This window comes from Amblyraja radiata, chromosome 1, assembly GCF_010909765.2.
Source record: "Amblyraja radiata isolate CabotCenter1 chromosome 1, sAmbRad1.1.pri, whole genome shotgun sequence".
NCBI lineage: Eukaryota > Metazoa > Chordata > Chondrichthyes > Rajiformes > Rajidae > Amblyraja > Amblyraja radiata.
In genome coordinates, this window is record NC_045956.1 from 180622302 (window position 1) to 180638105 (window position 15804).

The following is a 15804-nucleotide window of genomic DNA, read 5'->3' on the forward strand; positions in this document are numbered from 1 at the left end:
CCTATTCTTTCGGGTGAGGAGGGTGAAGGTGCTGTGCGCACTCGCTCGGGTCGGATTGTAAAACCTCCGGCTCGATACGGAGAGTTTGCTTAGCTTTGCAGGTTCTGTATAACAAACCTGCCACTGCTGTAACTTGTTTAAATTGTAAGGGGAAGGATGTAGATGGGTTATGCATGCAACCTATAATGTAGCTACCTCATCACCACTAGCCACGCCCCATCATATTAGTATAACTGTAGTATCCTCCCTTTGTTCCTCCTGCTAGGTCCCAGTACGCCTGAAGGCTGGATGCAGTCAGTGCTGGGACGTGTGTGCCATGTGATATAATAAACTCTCAGTAAAGGTTACAGTGTGTCAGTAATCACTCCTTTACAACTTCCTACAAGGCAAAATCAGGAGGCAGCTCAAATGTTAGCGAAGCATCACTTCCTGACGAGCTCAATGCGTTCTACACACGCTTTGACAGGGGGAATACTGATGTGCCTTCCTGAGCCCCCATTCGCTGTGATGGCATTTCAGTCTCAGTCACAGAGGCCGACCTCAGAAAATCCTTCAGAGGGGTGAACCCCCGAAAAGCACCTGGACCAGATGGTATACCCGGTCGTGTTCTAAAAACCTGTGCAGACCAACTGGCTGGAGTTTTTACAGACATTTTCAACCTCTCAATTCTGAAGTTCCCACCTGCTTTAAAAGGGCATCAATTATACCGGTGCCCAAGAAGAGTAAGGTGACGTGCCTCAATGACTATCGACCAGTGGCACTAACGCCGGTGGTGATGAAGTGATTTGAGAGGCTGATCATGGAGCAAATTCCTTGGTTTTGCTGGTGTTGAGGGCCAGATTATTGTGCTGGCACCATTTGGTCAGTCGGTCGATCTCACTTCTATACTCTGACTCGTCTCCATCAGTGATACGTCCCACAACAGTGGTGTTCGAATCTCACTGCCAGAGCACGCTGCCCCCGGGACGGCTGCTATGGAGAGGAGACGGTCGCCCACCTCTTTGCAGAGTGTGGATTCGCAAAGAGAGTCTGGAGAGGTGTGCAAGGGGTCCCTGGAACGCTTTATCCCGAACAGCTCCGTCACAGAGGACTCTGTGATTGACAGACTGTTCCCAGGGACAGAAATAAGGGAAGGGATTCCATGCCAGGGGGCCACAATGGGCAAGGGTGGGGGATCAACTTGTGAAATTTGTACAATGTGGGTAAACTGTAGTGACTGTTTGTGAAGCCTCCGAGGATGTAGAATTTCTTTCTTTCACGGTATTGTATAATATTTACCACTTGAATAAAGTCTATTTTGAAATTTAAATAAATTAATAACGTCATCAACCAATGGGCCCCGCCCCTCTTATGTCCCGCCCCCTTGAAGTGACGGACAGCTGGGCCGTCCAATGGGGGATCGGGGTGCGCTCCCCCTGCCCGCCCCTCCCGTCCCCGGGAGCCGGGCTGCGGTGAGTGACAGGCGCAGGAGCAGCCAGGATGCGCTCGCCTTTCTGCCCCAAAATATCGCCTCTGCTGCTCCTCCTGCACGTCCTGACCGTTGCAGGTGAGTCAATGCAGACCACTGCCTTTAATGCATGAATAAACCCTGCAGCCGGCCGGCCTGCCGGGTGGGTAAAATCTCACTGCTAGGCAGAGGCGCATTGCAAAGGCATGTTGCTACCATTGACAGGGACTTTTGCAACCTTGCTAGAAAATGACTAACAAAAACATGGTTTACATTAAGGGATTGGACAGGCTAGATGCAGGAAACATGTTCCCTGATGTTGGGGGAGTCCAGAAACAGGGGTCACACAGTTTGAGAATAAGGGGTGGGCCATTTAGGACTGAGATGGGGAAAAATATTTCACCCAGAGAGTTGTGAATCTGTGGAATTCTCTGCCACAGAAGGCAGTGGAGGCCAATTCATTTGATGTTTTCAAGAGGGAGTTAGATTTTGCTCCCAATCTGGGGGTAAATGTGTTGATTCTGGATTTGTACATATTTTGTCTCATTGACTGACTGTGTTTGGTTCTGGTATACCGGTATCCGTTCATTATTAGTTGTTCATAAATAAGTGAAATAACATTGTTATTAGCCCTCACCCTCACATCAGTCTGAAGAAGGGTTTCGGCCTGAAACGTTGCCTATTCCTTCATTCCTTAGATGCTGCCTCACCCGCTGAGTTTTTCCAGCTTATGTGCTATTAAAGTTGCCCGGGACGAAAAAGGTTGGGAACCCCTGTCTTAGGGGTAACGGAATCAAGGGACATGGGGGGAAAAGCAGGAACGGGGTGCTGACTATAGACAATGGGTACAGGAGTAGGCCATTTGGCCCTTCGAGCCAGCACCGCCATTCAATGTGATCATGGCTGATCATCCCCAATCAGTTCCTGCCTTCTCTCCATATTCCCTGACTCCGCTATCTTTAAGAGCCCTATCTAGCTCTCTCTTGAAAGTATCAGGAGAACCTGCCTCTACCGCCCTCTGAGGCAGAGAATTCCACAGACTCACCACTCTCTGTGTGGAAAAGTGTTTCTTCATCTCCCGTTCTAAATGGCTTACCCGTTATTCTTAAACTGTGGCCCCTGGTTCTGGACTCCCCCAACATCGGGAACATACTGATTCTGGATGATCAGCCATGATCATACTGAATGGCGGTGCTGGTTCGAAGGGCTGAATGGCCTACTCCTGCACCTATTGTGTATGCGTCTATGTATCTACAACCACAATCCCCTGATTTCCCAACACTGTAACTCCCACATTCCCATTCCCACACTGACCTTCCTGTCCTCGGCCTCCTCTATGGCACGAATGAGGCCCGTACCAAACTGGAGGAACAGCACTTAATTTGCCTGAAGAAGGGTCTCGACCCGAAACGTCACCCATTCCTTCTCTCCAGGGATGCTGCCTGTCCTGCTGAGTTACTCCAGCTTTTTGTGCCTATCTTCGGTTTAAACCAGCATCTGCCCCAGCGGTACGAATATTGATTTCTCTGCCTTCAAGTAACCCTTGCATCCCCTCTATCTCCATCCCTCCCCCACCCTAGTTGTTATACTAGTTTCACTGTCGCCCTGTTGAGTTTCATTGTCTGCACAACTCGTTATCACCAACCCGACAGCCAACAATGGACCATTGTGGGCTCCACCTTTCCTTGATCATCGTCCTTCTGCAGTTGTACAGGGCCCTAGTGAGACCACACCTGGAGTATTGTGTGCAGTTTTGGTCCCCTAATTTGAGGAAGGACATTCTTGCTATTGAGGGAGTGCAGCGTAGGTTTACAAGGTTAATTCCAGGATGGCGGGACTGTCATATGCTGAGAGAATGGAGCAGCTGGGCTTGTACACTCTGGAGTTTAGAAGGATGAGAGGATATTTCATTGAAACATATAAGATTGTGAAGGGTTTGGACATGCTAGAGGCAGGAAACATGTTCCCTATGTTGGGGGAGTCCAGAACCAGGGCCACAGTTTAAGAATAAGGGGTAAGCCATTTAGAACGGAGATGAGGAAACACTTTTTCACACAGCGAGTGGTGAGTTTGTGGAATTCTCTGCCTCAGTGGGCGGTGGAGGCCGGTTCTCTGGATACTTTCAAGAGAGCGAGATAGGGCTCTTAAAAATAGCGGAGTCAGGGGATATGGGGAGAAGGCAGGAACGAGGTACTGATTGGGGATGATCAGCCATGATCACATTGAATGGCGGTGCTGGCTCGAAGGGCCAAATGGCCTACTCCTGCACCTATTGTCAATTGTCTATTGAATGGCGGTGCTGGCTCGAAGGGCCGAATGGCCTACTCCTGCACCTATTGTCAATTGAATGGCGGTGCTGGCTCGAAGGGCCGAATGGCCTACTCCTGCACCTATTGAAACGTCACCCGTTCCTTCTCTCCAGAGACGCTGCCTGTCCTGCTGAGTTACGCCAGCATTTTGTGTCTATGTGAAGAGGAAGTTTGAAGGAGGGTCGGTTACCAAAATGTCCCCCGTTCCTTGTGTGGCCCCAGTGTGTAGTACTATCTGATCTGTTTGGACAGCATGCGAAACAAAGCCTTTCACTGTACCTCAGTACACGTGACAATAACAAACCTCACCCCCTTGTCAGTTATCAAACGCTTACGTTAGGTCCATTGAATTTTTTAAAATTTCCTGTAATGCTTTTTACTCCAATCACAGGTTTGGGAATCAACGAATATTTATATTTCCAAGTCCTGAGCCCGGCAGATATTCGTTACATCTTCCAGACCAACCTGGCTAAAGACTTTGGTGGCATCTTTGTAAGTACCGCTCTGCTGGTCCCCACCTCTCCTACCTCACCTAATCTGCCACTGTTACTTGCACGCTGGGCAGGCCACATTTAGAGTACTGTGAGCAGTTTGGGTCCCGTATCTGAGGAAGGATGTGCTGGCTCTGGCAATATAACAATGTTTTTTTATCATGCCAATAAAGTTTTTTAATTGAAAATTAAATTGAAAATTGAGAGAGAGAGAGAGAAAGAGGGAGACAGAGAGACAGAGAGAGAGACATAGAGAGAGGCACAGAGAGAGAGAGAAACAGTGAGAGAGACAGAGAGAGAGACAGGGAGAGACAGAGAGAGGCACAGAGAGAGAGAAACAGAGAGACAGAGAGAGAGAGAGAGGGAGAGAAAGAGAGACAGAAAGAGAGAGATAGAAATAAAGAGAGAGAGAGAGACAGAGAGAGAGAGACAGAGAGAGACAAGGAGAGATACACAGAGAGACACACATACAGAGACAGAGAGAGAGAGAAAGGGACACAGAGCGAGACAGAGAGACAGAGAAACAGACACAGAGAGCCTGAGAAAGAGAGAGAAAAAGTCAGAGAGAAAGGGTTTCGTCCCGAAATGTTGCCTATTTCCTTCGCTCCATAGATGCTGCTGCACCCGCTGAGTTTCTCCAGCACTTTTGTGTACCTTAACATCAACATTCTCATCCTCCTCGACCTGAGCGCAGCCTTCGATACAGTGAACCATAACATCCTGCTCACCAGACTCAAAGACCTCGGCATTGAAGGCTCTGCACTCAGCTGGCTCCGTTCCTACCTTTCCAACAGATCCCACTTCATCTCTCTCCACAACCACACCTCTGCTACAGCCACAGTCACTCAAGGCGTTCCCCAAGGCTCCGTACTCGGCCCCCTCCTCTTCATCATCTACATCCTCCCCCTTGGTCAGATACTCCGCCACTTCAACCTGGACTTCCACTGTTACGCCGATGACACCCAGATCTACCTCGGCACCAAATCCCCCCACAACCCCCCCCTCTCCCATATCAACTCCTGTTTGTCAGCTATAAAAACCTGGATGCAACATAATTTCCTCAAACTCAACAGCGATAAGACAGAATTCCTCCTCATAGGCTCCAAAGCCACACTCAGCAAAATCAATAACCCCACTCTCACCATCGACGGCACCACTGTCTCCCCATCTCCCCAGGCCCGCAACCTTGGCGTGATCTTTGATTCCACCCTCTCCCTTGAGCCTCACATCCGCCATATCATTAAAACCTCCTTCTTTCATCTCCGCAACATCGCCAAACTCAGACCCTCTCTCACACCGCCTGCTGCTGAAAGACTCATCCATGCCTTCATCTCCTCCCGACTGGACTACTGCAACTCACTTCTCCTTGGCATCAGCTCCACCGACATCAACCGACTCCAACTGGTCCAGAACGCAGCCGCCCGACTCATCACCCACACCAAATCCTGGCATCACATCACTCCAGTCCTCAAACAACTTCACTGGCTTCCCATCTCCCACCGGGTCACCTACAAAATCCTGGTCCTCACCTACAAAGCCCTCCACTATCTGGCCCCCCCATATCTCACTGACCTCCTCTCCCCCTACCAACCCTCACGGTCCCTCAGATCCACATCAGCCGGTCTCCTCTCCATCCACAAGTCCAACCTCCACAGTTTTGGGGACAGAGCCTTCTCCAGGGCAGCTCCCAGGCTCTGGAACTCCCTCCCCCAACTGATCCGCAATTCCGTGTCCCTCACCATCTTCCAGTCCCGCCTCAAGACCCATCTCTTCACCTCTGCCTATCCTTAGCCCCACGTCCCCGTCCCTTTTCATCTGCATTAATTGCCTCATACTGTGTTTTGAATTGAATTCTGTCTTTACTTTGTGTACTAGTCATGTCTCTACTATTTATTTCATTCCCCTTACATGTTTTTCCTCTACCTGCTAAATATTTGTAAGGTGTCCTTGAGACTTGAAAGGCGCCCATAAATAAAATGTATTATTATTATTACCTTAGAGAGACAGAGAGAGAGAGTTAGTTAGTTAGTTGGCTCGGTGCCCCCCTCTAGTGTCAATACATGACATAGCAGTCCTTCCATCACCTGCTCAGGTGTGTAACCACTAGCACAAGAGACTGCTGGTGCAGGAATCCTCAGCAAACCACAATCTGCCGGAGGTTTGTAATATTTTAGAGTCCATTATAAAGGATGAGGTTACAGAGTACTATGAGATTCACGATAAAATAGGCGGAAGTCAGCGTGGCTTTGTGAAGAGGACGTCTTGCTTGACAAACTTGCTGGAATTCTTTGAAGAAGTCAATAGCAGGACAGACAAAGGAGAGTCAGCAGATGTTATTTACTTAGATTTGCAGAAAGTCTTTGATAAGGTGCCACACGTGAGGCTGCTAAGGAAGATGAGAGCCCACGGCATCAAGGGGCAGATACTAAATCAAATCAACCTTTATTAAATTAAAATTAAAATTAAATTTCTTTATTTATATAGCACATTTTTAGTCAACTTGCATTGACCCATAATTACATTCACACACACAGGCAAAGGTGGGTGAAATGTCTTGCCCAAGGACACAACGACAGTATGCACTCCAAGTGGGATTCGAACCAGCTACCTTCCGGTTGCCAGCCGAACACTTAGCCCATTGTGCCATCTTGCAAGCAACAGTTGTACAGTGCAAAATGAGAAGATGTTTCCCAGGGAATACCGGAGCATCGCACATGAAACTTAAACATTTCACACATAATAACAATAAAAAACAATCCACTCCCTGATGAAACAGTATAAATAGTTAAAAGCAGGTAAAACAGCAACATTAAAATACAGTAAAAACAGTCATTAAAATGTCCAGGGCAACTGATTTTTGTGGCCAGTGCCAGAGTTATTAAAATGTTAGTGCAAAGCAGCAGAATCAGGTGGAGTGACTGTTTAGCAGCCTCACAGCCTGTGGTAGGAAGCTGTTTAGCAGTCTGGCAGTCCGGGCTTTGATGCTATGTTAACTCTTGCCTGATGGCAGGAGATCCAGGTGTATGTGGAGGGGGTGCAGTTTGTCCTTAGCTATTCTCAGAGCTTTTTTCAGACAGCGGCTCTGGAACAGTTCTTGTACCGAGGGTAGGGAGACGCCAATGATCCTCTCTGCTCCCCTCACTACCCTCTGCAGAGCCTTCCTGTCTGAGCAGTTGCTGTTGGAGTACCACGTGTTTATGCAGTACGTGAGTACAGACCCCACTGTGCCCCTGTAAAATGTCCTGAGGATGTTGGTGGGGAGTGAGGCCTGGTTGAGTTTCCTCAGGAAGTGCAGTCGCTGATGGGGCCCGTTTGACAATCCCAGTGTTATTCCTGGACCAGGTGAGACTGTCTGTAATTTGCACTCCGAGGAACTTTATGCTCTCCACTCTCTCCACCGTGGTGCCACTGATGTTGAGGGGTGTGTGTTTTGGCTGCGGCCTCCTGAAGTCGACAATCATCTTCTTTGTTTTGTCGACGTTTAATTCTAAGTTGTTGCCGCACCAGTCCACTAGTTGTTTTACTTCATGGATTTACTAGCATGGATAGCAGGTTGGCTGGATGGCAGAAGACAAGGAGTGGCAATAAAGGGGGCTGTTTCTGCTTGGCTGCCAGTGACTAGTGGAGTTCCACAAGGGTCGGTGCTGGGGCCGTTACTCTTCACGTTGTATATTAGTGATTTGGTAATTAATATGGTAATTTGGTAACGAGCAGTAATCAACGTCCAGATCAAATTTGCATAATAACCAATTTGGCGTGTAATACAAATAGTGGCCCCTGATAAGTGGCAAGAACAAGAAGGCAGATTATTATCTGAATGGTGTCAGATAAGGAAAATTGGAGGTGCAGCGAGACCTGGGTGTGCTTGTACATCAGTCACTGAAAGTAAGCATGCAGGTACAGCAGGCAGTGAAGAAAGCTAATGGCATGTTGGCCTTCACTGCAAGAGGATTTGAGTTTAGGAGCAAAGAGGTCCAACTGCAATTGTACAGGGCACTGGTGAAATCGCACTTGGAGTATTGTGTGCAGTTTTGGTCCCCTAATTTGAGGAAGGACATTATTGCTATTGAGGGAGTGCAGCGTAGGTTCACCGGGATGGCGGGACTGTCATATGATGAAAGAATGGGTCGACTGGGCTTGTATTCACTGGAATTTAGAAGGTTGTGAGGGGATCTTATAGAAACATATAAAATTCTTAAAGGATTGGCCAGGCATGATGCAGGAAACATGTTCCTGATGTTGGGGGAGTCCAGAACCAGGTGTCACAGTTTAAGAATAAGGGGAAGGCCATTTAGGACTGAGATGTGGAAAAACGTTTTTACCCAGAGAGTTGTGAATCTGTGGAATTCTCTGCTACAGAAGGCAGTGGAGTCCAATTCACTGGATGTTTTCAAGAGAGAGTTAGATTTATCGTGGTGCTGGCTTGAAGGGCTGAATGGCCTACTACTGCACCCATTTTTCACTGTTTTCTATAACCAAGATGAGTTCTGGTCATTTTGTTTTATGGGAACATGCAATGTAACAGAAATGAGTGGGTTAACATATGATGAGTGTTTGACGGCACTGGGCCTGCACTCGCTGGAGTTTAGAAGGATGAGGGGGCACCTCATTGAAACGTACAGAATAATGAAAGGCCTGGATAGAGTGGATGTGGAGAGGATGTTTCCACTAGTGGGAGAGTCTAGGACTAGAGGTCATAACCTCCGAATTAAAGAACATTCCTTTAGGAAGGAGATGAGGAGGAATTTCTTTAGTCAGAGGATGGTGAATCTGTGGAATTCTTTGCCACAGATGGCTGTGGAGGCCAAGTCGGTGGATATTTTTAAGGGAGAGATAGATAGATTCTTGATTAGTATGGGTGTCAGGGATTATGGGGAGAAGGCAGGAGAATGGGGTTGAGAGGGAGAGATAGATCAGCCATGATTGAATGGTGGAGTAGACTTGATGGGCCGAATGGCCAAATCTGCTCCTATCACTTATGAATCTACATCAATGATTTGGATGAGAACATACAGTTTGCCAATGATCCAAAAGTTAGTGGTTTTGCAGATGGTGAAGATGGTTGTGAACGATTGCAGCAGGATCTGGATCGATTGGCCAGGTGGCCAGAGGAATGGTTGATGCAATTTAATACAGAGAAGTGTGAGGTGTTGCATTTGGGACGCCGAACAAGGGCAGGACCTACACAGTGAATCATGAGAGGAATAGATCGGGTAGATGCACGGACTCTCTTGCCCAGAGTAGGTGAATTGAGGGCCAGAGGACACAGGTTCAAGGTGCAGGGGAAAGGATTTAATCGGAACCTGAGGGGTAACTTTTTGGACAGGTACATGGATAGACACAAAATGCTGGAGTAACTCAGCGAGACAGGCAGCATCTCTGGAGATGATTTTCTCGGTACGTGGATAGGACAGGTTTGGAGGGATATGGGCCAAACGCAGGCTGGTGGGACGAGTGTAGATGGGACATGTTGGGCCGAAGGGCCTGTGTAAGACTCTGTGAGTCTATGAGGTAGGTGATGGTGTGGCCATCTCTCCGCAGCACACCCGGTACGAGCAGATCTACCTGGTTCCCACGGACCCACCGCACGCCTGCAGTGACCTGAGCAACGGAGCCTTTGTCCAGGACCAGATTGCCCTGGTGGAGCGAGGGTAGGTATCAACAGACAATAGACAATAGGTGCAGGAGTAGGCCATTCGGCCCTTCGAGCCAGCACCACCATTCAATGTGATCATGGCTGATCATCCCCAATCAGTACCCCGTTCCTGCCTTCTCCCCATATCCCCTGACTCCGCTATCTTTAAGAGCCCTATCTAGCTCTCTCTTGAAAGCATCCAAAGAACCTGCCTCCACCGCCCTCTGAGGCAGAGAATTCCACAGACTCACAACTCTCTGTGAGAAAAAGTGTTTCCTCGTCTCCATTCTAAATGGCTTACCCCTTATTCTTAAACTGTGGCCACTGGTTCTGGACTCCCCCAACATCGGGAACCTGTTTCCTGCCTCTAGCGTGTCCAAACCCTTAACAATCTTATATGTTTCAATGAGATCCCCTTTCATTCTTCTAAACTCCAGAGTGTACAAGCCCAGCTGCTCCATTCTCTCAGCATATGACAGTCCCGCCATCCCGGGAATCAACCTTGTAAACCTACGCTGCACTCCCTCAATAGCAAACCTATCGGCACCGCCACCACGGGTCAGGAGTTCAGGTCCACTCTCCCACCGCACCTCACCTCAACGGGTGGCACGGTGGCGCAGCGGTAGAGTTGCTGCCTCACAGCTCCAGAGACCCGGGTTCCATCCTGACCACGGGCGCTGTCTGTACGGAGTTTGCACGTTCTCCCCGTGACCTGCTGGGTTTTCTCCGGGAGCTCCGGTTTCACCTCCCACACTCCAAAGGCGTGCAGGTTTGTAGGTTAATCGGCTTTAGTAAAATTGTGAATTGTCCCTAGTGTGTGTAGGATAGTGTTAGCGTGCGGGGATCGCTGGTCGGCGCGGACTGGGTGGGTCGAAGGGCCGGTTTCAGCGCTGTATATCTAAGCTAAACTAAACTAGATGGATCTGGGCCAGACGAGACTAGTGTGGATGGGACATGTTGGTTGATGTGGGCAAGTTGGGCCAGAGGGCCTGTTTCCACACTGTGTGACTCTATGCCACTGTAACTGTGTGTGTCCGTGTTGTGTGTTTGTCCGTGATGTGTGTGTGTGTGTTTATCCGTGTCCGTGTGTGTGTTTGTGTGTGTCCGTGTCCGTGTGTGTGCGTGCCCGTGTGTGTGTGTGTGTCCGTGTGTGTGTGTGTGTCCGTGTGTGTGTGTGCCCGTGTGTGTGTGTGTCCGTGTGTGTGTGTGTCCATGTGTGTGTGTGTCTGTGTTTGTGTGTCCGTGTGCGTGTCTGTGTCCAGGGCGTGTTCGTTCCTGTCCAAGGCGCGCGTGATCCAGGAGCACGGTGGTCGGGCTGTCATCATCTCTGACAACACGTATGATGAGGACAGCGCCTACGTGGAGATGGTGCAGGACGGCACCACCCACAGCACGCACATCCCCGCACTCTACCTGCTTGGCAAGGACGGGTCAGTCTGCTCCTCACCCCCACCTACACTCACCCCCTCCGTGCCTCCCTCCCCCACCACTACCCCCACCCCAATATGCCCCTCACCCCCAACCCTCCCCTCTTCACCCCCACCCCCTCACCTACACTCACCCCCTCCCCCCACCTACACTCACCCCCTCCCCCATATGCCCCTCACCCCCACACGCCCCCTCCCCCCCCCACCTACACACGCCCCCTCCGTCTACCCCTAACCCCATCACCTGTACGGTCCCCCCCTCCCCACACGCACCTCCCCCCTCACCTCTCTCCACTTCCCTCTCTCTGTCCCCTCTCTCCCCTGCCTCTCTCTGTCCCCCCTGTCCCCTGCCTCCCTCCCCTCTCACTGTCCCCTGCCTCTCTCTCTTCTCTCTGTCCCCTGCCTCTGTCCCGTGTCTCCCCCTGCCTCTGACCATTGTGTGTGTGCAGGTACATGATCCGGCGTTCGCTGGAGGTACACGGCCTGCCCTGGGCTGTCATCAGCATCCCGGTCAACGTTAGTGCCATGGCAACCTTCCAGCTCAAACAGCCACCGTGGACCCTGTGGTGACCAGCCCCACCTCGCCAGCGCACACAACGTCTGAGGAAGGGTCCCGACCAGAAACATCACCCATTCCATCTCTCCAGACCCAGCGAGTTACTCCAGCATTTAGTGTCCATCTTCAGCGTAACATCCGACACATCATCAAAGACAGCCAACATGATCAAAGACTGGAGAAGGGTCTCGACCCGAAAAGTCACCCGTTCCTTCTCTCCAGTGATGCTGCCAGTCCCGCTGAGTTACTCCAGCACTTTGTGTCTATCTTCGATGTAAACCAGCATCTGCAGTTCCTTCCTCCAACGCACTCAACGACTTGTCCGCGTCCCACCCCGGTCATTCCATCTTCTCCCCGCTCCCGTCCGGCAGAAGGTACAGAGGCTTGAAAGCGCGCACCACCAGACTCAGGAACAGCTTCTTCCCCTCTGTTATCAGGCTTCTGAACGGCCCTTCCATGAGCTAGGGTACTGTCCGATTCACCTCTACCCCATTGCGGACATTGGACTTTGTCTGTGGAACTGATGCGCTACAATGCTGAGAACTATATTCTGCACTCTGTATCTTCCCCTTTGCTCCACCTGTTGGACTGGAGTTTAACCTGATTGTATCTATGTCGAGTATTATATGATCTGTTTGGACAGCGTGCAGAAATGTATGTATAGTATTATCTGAGCTGATTGGATATATAAAAGTTTTCCAATGTACCTCGGTGCACATGGGATTAATAAATCGAAACGTTCACCAAGTTCCATCAGATGGATGGTGGGAACCTTGTGGCTGTGTGATGTTTTATTAAATCTCCCTTCTCCCCCCTTCCACAGGTTCCAATACTTGGGCCATAGACAATAGGTGCAGGAGTTTCCGGTTTGGTGGCGTGACTTACGTTGCAGCGGCCCCTGCAGCCTGTCTGTCTTTGTCCAGTTGAATGTAGTTTGTTGTGTTCTTTTATACTGTTTTTAACTGTGTATATGTGGGGGGGGGGGGATGGGGGAACTTTAAAATCTCTTCCCTGTACGGGTGACCCGACCTTATCTCTGTCGGGTCTCAGTTGTCGTTGGGGGCCTAGCACCGTGGAGCGGCCTCCATCCGGAACGACCCGGGGGCTCCAGTCGCGGAGCCTGTGGAGCTGCGGACTTACCATCGTGGGGCTGGTCGGCCTCGGAGCGTGGGGAGCAGTGGTGGCTCGCTGCTTCGGCCCGACCCTGGAGCTTGGAGGCTCCAGCTGCAGCCGCACGTCCGGTGGACTGGGACATCGGGAGCTCGCGGGTCCGGGTGGGAGACCGCTTTCTGGAGCTCCCGCAACACCACTTCTCCAGCCCGTGTCGCGGGGTTGGAACGACCCGTGTCGCGGGGCCCTACATCGCCCGGCGCGGCTTTAACGGTCGCGGGACATGGCAGCGCCTGCCGGGGGCTCCAACTTTGTGACAGTTAGACCTGGAGTGGGGCCGTACATTGCCCGGCGCGGCCTTAATTAGGCGTGGGACTCACCATCGCCTGCCTGGGGCTTCAACATCGGGAGAAAATTGGTGCAGGGGAGAGAAAAGACTTTGCCTTCCATCACAGTGAGGAGGAGATTCACTGTGATGGATGTTTGCGTAAATTAAATTGTTTGTATGTCTTGTATGAATTGTTTCTTTTTGTACGGCTGTAGAAACGGAGTCTCGTTTGAGCCTCACTGAGGTTCAAATGACAATGAATAAATATTGTATTGTATATTGTAGTAGGCCATTCGGCCCTTCGAGCCAGCACCGCCATTCAATGTGATCATGGCTGATCATCCCCAATCAGTACCCCGTTCCTGCCTTCTCCCCATATCCCCTGACTCCGCTATCTTTAAGAGCCCTATCTAGCTCTCTCTTGAAAGTATCCAGAGAACCGGCCTCCACCGTCCTTTGTGGTAGAGAATTCCACAGACTCACAACTCTCTGTGTGAAAAGGTGTTTCCTCGTCTCCGTTCTAAATGGCTTACTCCTTATTCTTCAACTGTGGCCCCTGGTTCTGGACTCCCCCAACATCGGGAACATGTTTCCTGCCTCTAGTGTGTCCAAACCCTTAATAATCTTACATGTTTCAATAAGATGCCCTCTCATCCTTCTAAACTCCAGAGTGTACAAGCCTTGTGTTCTAGGATGGACCAGCAGAGATGAGTGGGGCCGAAGTGCCTCTTTCTGTCCTTTGTTTAATTTTGCCGCTTAGTTTAGAGATACAGCGCGGAAACAGGCCCTTCGGCCCACCTGCTCCGTGCCGACCAGCCATCCCCGAACAGTAACACCATCCTACACACACCAGGGACAATTTACAATTTTTACCAAAGCCAATTATAACCTACAGACCTGCACGTCTTTGGAGTGTGGGAGAAAACCGGAGCACCCGGAGAAAACCCACGCAGGAGAACGTGCAAACTCCATAGAGACAGCACCCGCGGTCAGGATCGACCCTGGGTCTCTGGCGCTGTGAGGCAGCAACTCTACCGCTGTACCACCTTTTCTCCTCTCAACCCCTTTCTCCTGCCTTCTCCCCGTAACATGTGATGCCCGTCCTAGTGTCTAGGATAGAACTGGGGGTGTGCAGGTTTTGTCGGTAAAGACACACAAACTCCAGCAAGAACAGGCCCAGGGCCGTCATACGCTCACCATACGTTCTTGATTAGTGCGGGTGTCAAGGGTTACGGGGAGAAGGCAGGAGAATGTGGTTCAGAGGGAGAGATAGATAGAAACATAGAAATTAGGTGCAGGAGTAGGCCATTTGGCCCTTCGAGCCTGCAACGCCATTCAATATGATCATGGCTGATCATCCAACTCAGTATCCCGTACCTGCCTTCTCTCCATACCTTCTGATCCCCTTAGCCACAAGGGCCAAATCTAACTCCCTCTTAAATATAGCCAATGAACTGGCCTCGACTACCCTCTGTGGCAGAGAGTTCCAGAGATTCACCACTCTCTGTTTGAAAAAAGTTCTTCTCATCTCGGTTTTAAAGGATTTCCCCCTTATCCTTAAGCTGTGACCCCTTGTCCTGGACTTCCCCAACATCGGGAGCAATCTTCCTGCATCTAGCCTGTCCAACCCCTTAAGAATTTTGTAAGTTTCTATAAGATCCCCTCTCAATCTCCTAAATTCTAGAGAGTATAAACCAAGTCTATCCAGTCTTTCTTCATAAGACAAGATCAGCCACAATTGTATGGCGCAGTGGACTTGATGGGCTGAATGGCCTAATTCTGCTCATAGAAACAGAAAGTAGGTGCAGGAGTAGGCCATTCGGCCCTTCGAGCCAGCACCGGGAGAAAACCCATGCAGGTCACGGGGAGAACAATCAAAACAGCTCGGGATGGAACCCGGATCTCTGGCGCTGTGAGGCAGCAACTCTACCGCTGCGCCACCGTGCTGGCCCGGTTGGGAATCGCCACAGTGGACGGTGCGGGAGGCCCTTCCTGAGGAGAGAAGCCCAGCCCAGGACCTTGTGGTGAACGATGGCGGGAGACCCACGACAGGCCACCACCCAGCGTCACGCTCTGCTGTGTACCTGTTGAATCAATAAGCGAGCGGGCAAGATCATCTCTGACCCCTCTCACCATGGCCACAAACATTTTGAATCACTTCCCTCTGGAAGGCGACTCCGGACTGTCGAAGCTGCCACAGCCAGACATCAATACAGTTTTTATCCACCAGTAGTTGTTCTACTCAACAGCCAAAAATCTGTAGCCTCCCTTTGCTCTGGTATTTTATTTAATACAAATGTTTAATCAATAGTGTTTTATTATTAATGTTTAGTGTTTTATGTGTCAATCCTAACCGTCACTGTATGTAATGTTGTCACTTGTGGGCGGAGCACCAAGGTAAATTCCTTGTATGTGAATACTTGGCCAATAAACGTATTCATTCATTCATTCATTCATTAGCGAGCGTGTACGGGGATACACGAGTCTCTGAGCCTTGTTTG

The 15804-nt window shown here is 50.2% G+C and overlaps 1 protein-coding gene across 1 annotated transcript; it reads left to right on the forward strand.

Moving 5' to 3' along the window:
* The first annotated feature begins 1421 nt into the window (after positions 1 to 1421).
* pradc1 (protease associated domain containing 1) lies at positions 1422 to 12636 on the forward strand. The gene is made up of 5 exons (XM_033035731.1): positions 1422 to 1546; positions 4148 to 4248; positions 9789 to 9898; positions 11145 to 11312; positions 11759 to 12636. Exons 1-5 carry the CDS (start codon positions 1480 to 1482, stop codon positions 11877 to 11879), a joined length of 567 nt encoding a protein of 188 aa, XP_032891622.1. The 5' UTR covers positions 1422 to 1479; the 3' UTR covers positions 11880 to 12636.
* Positions 12637 to 15804: the final 3168 nt, after the last annotated feature.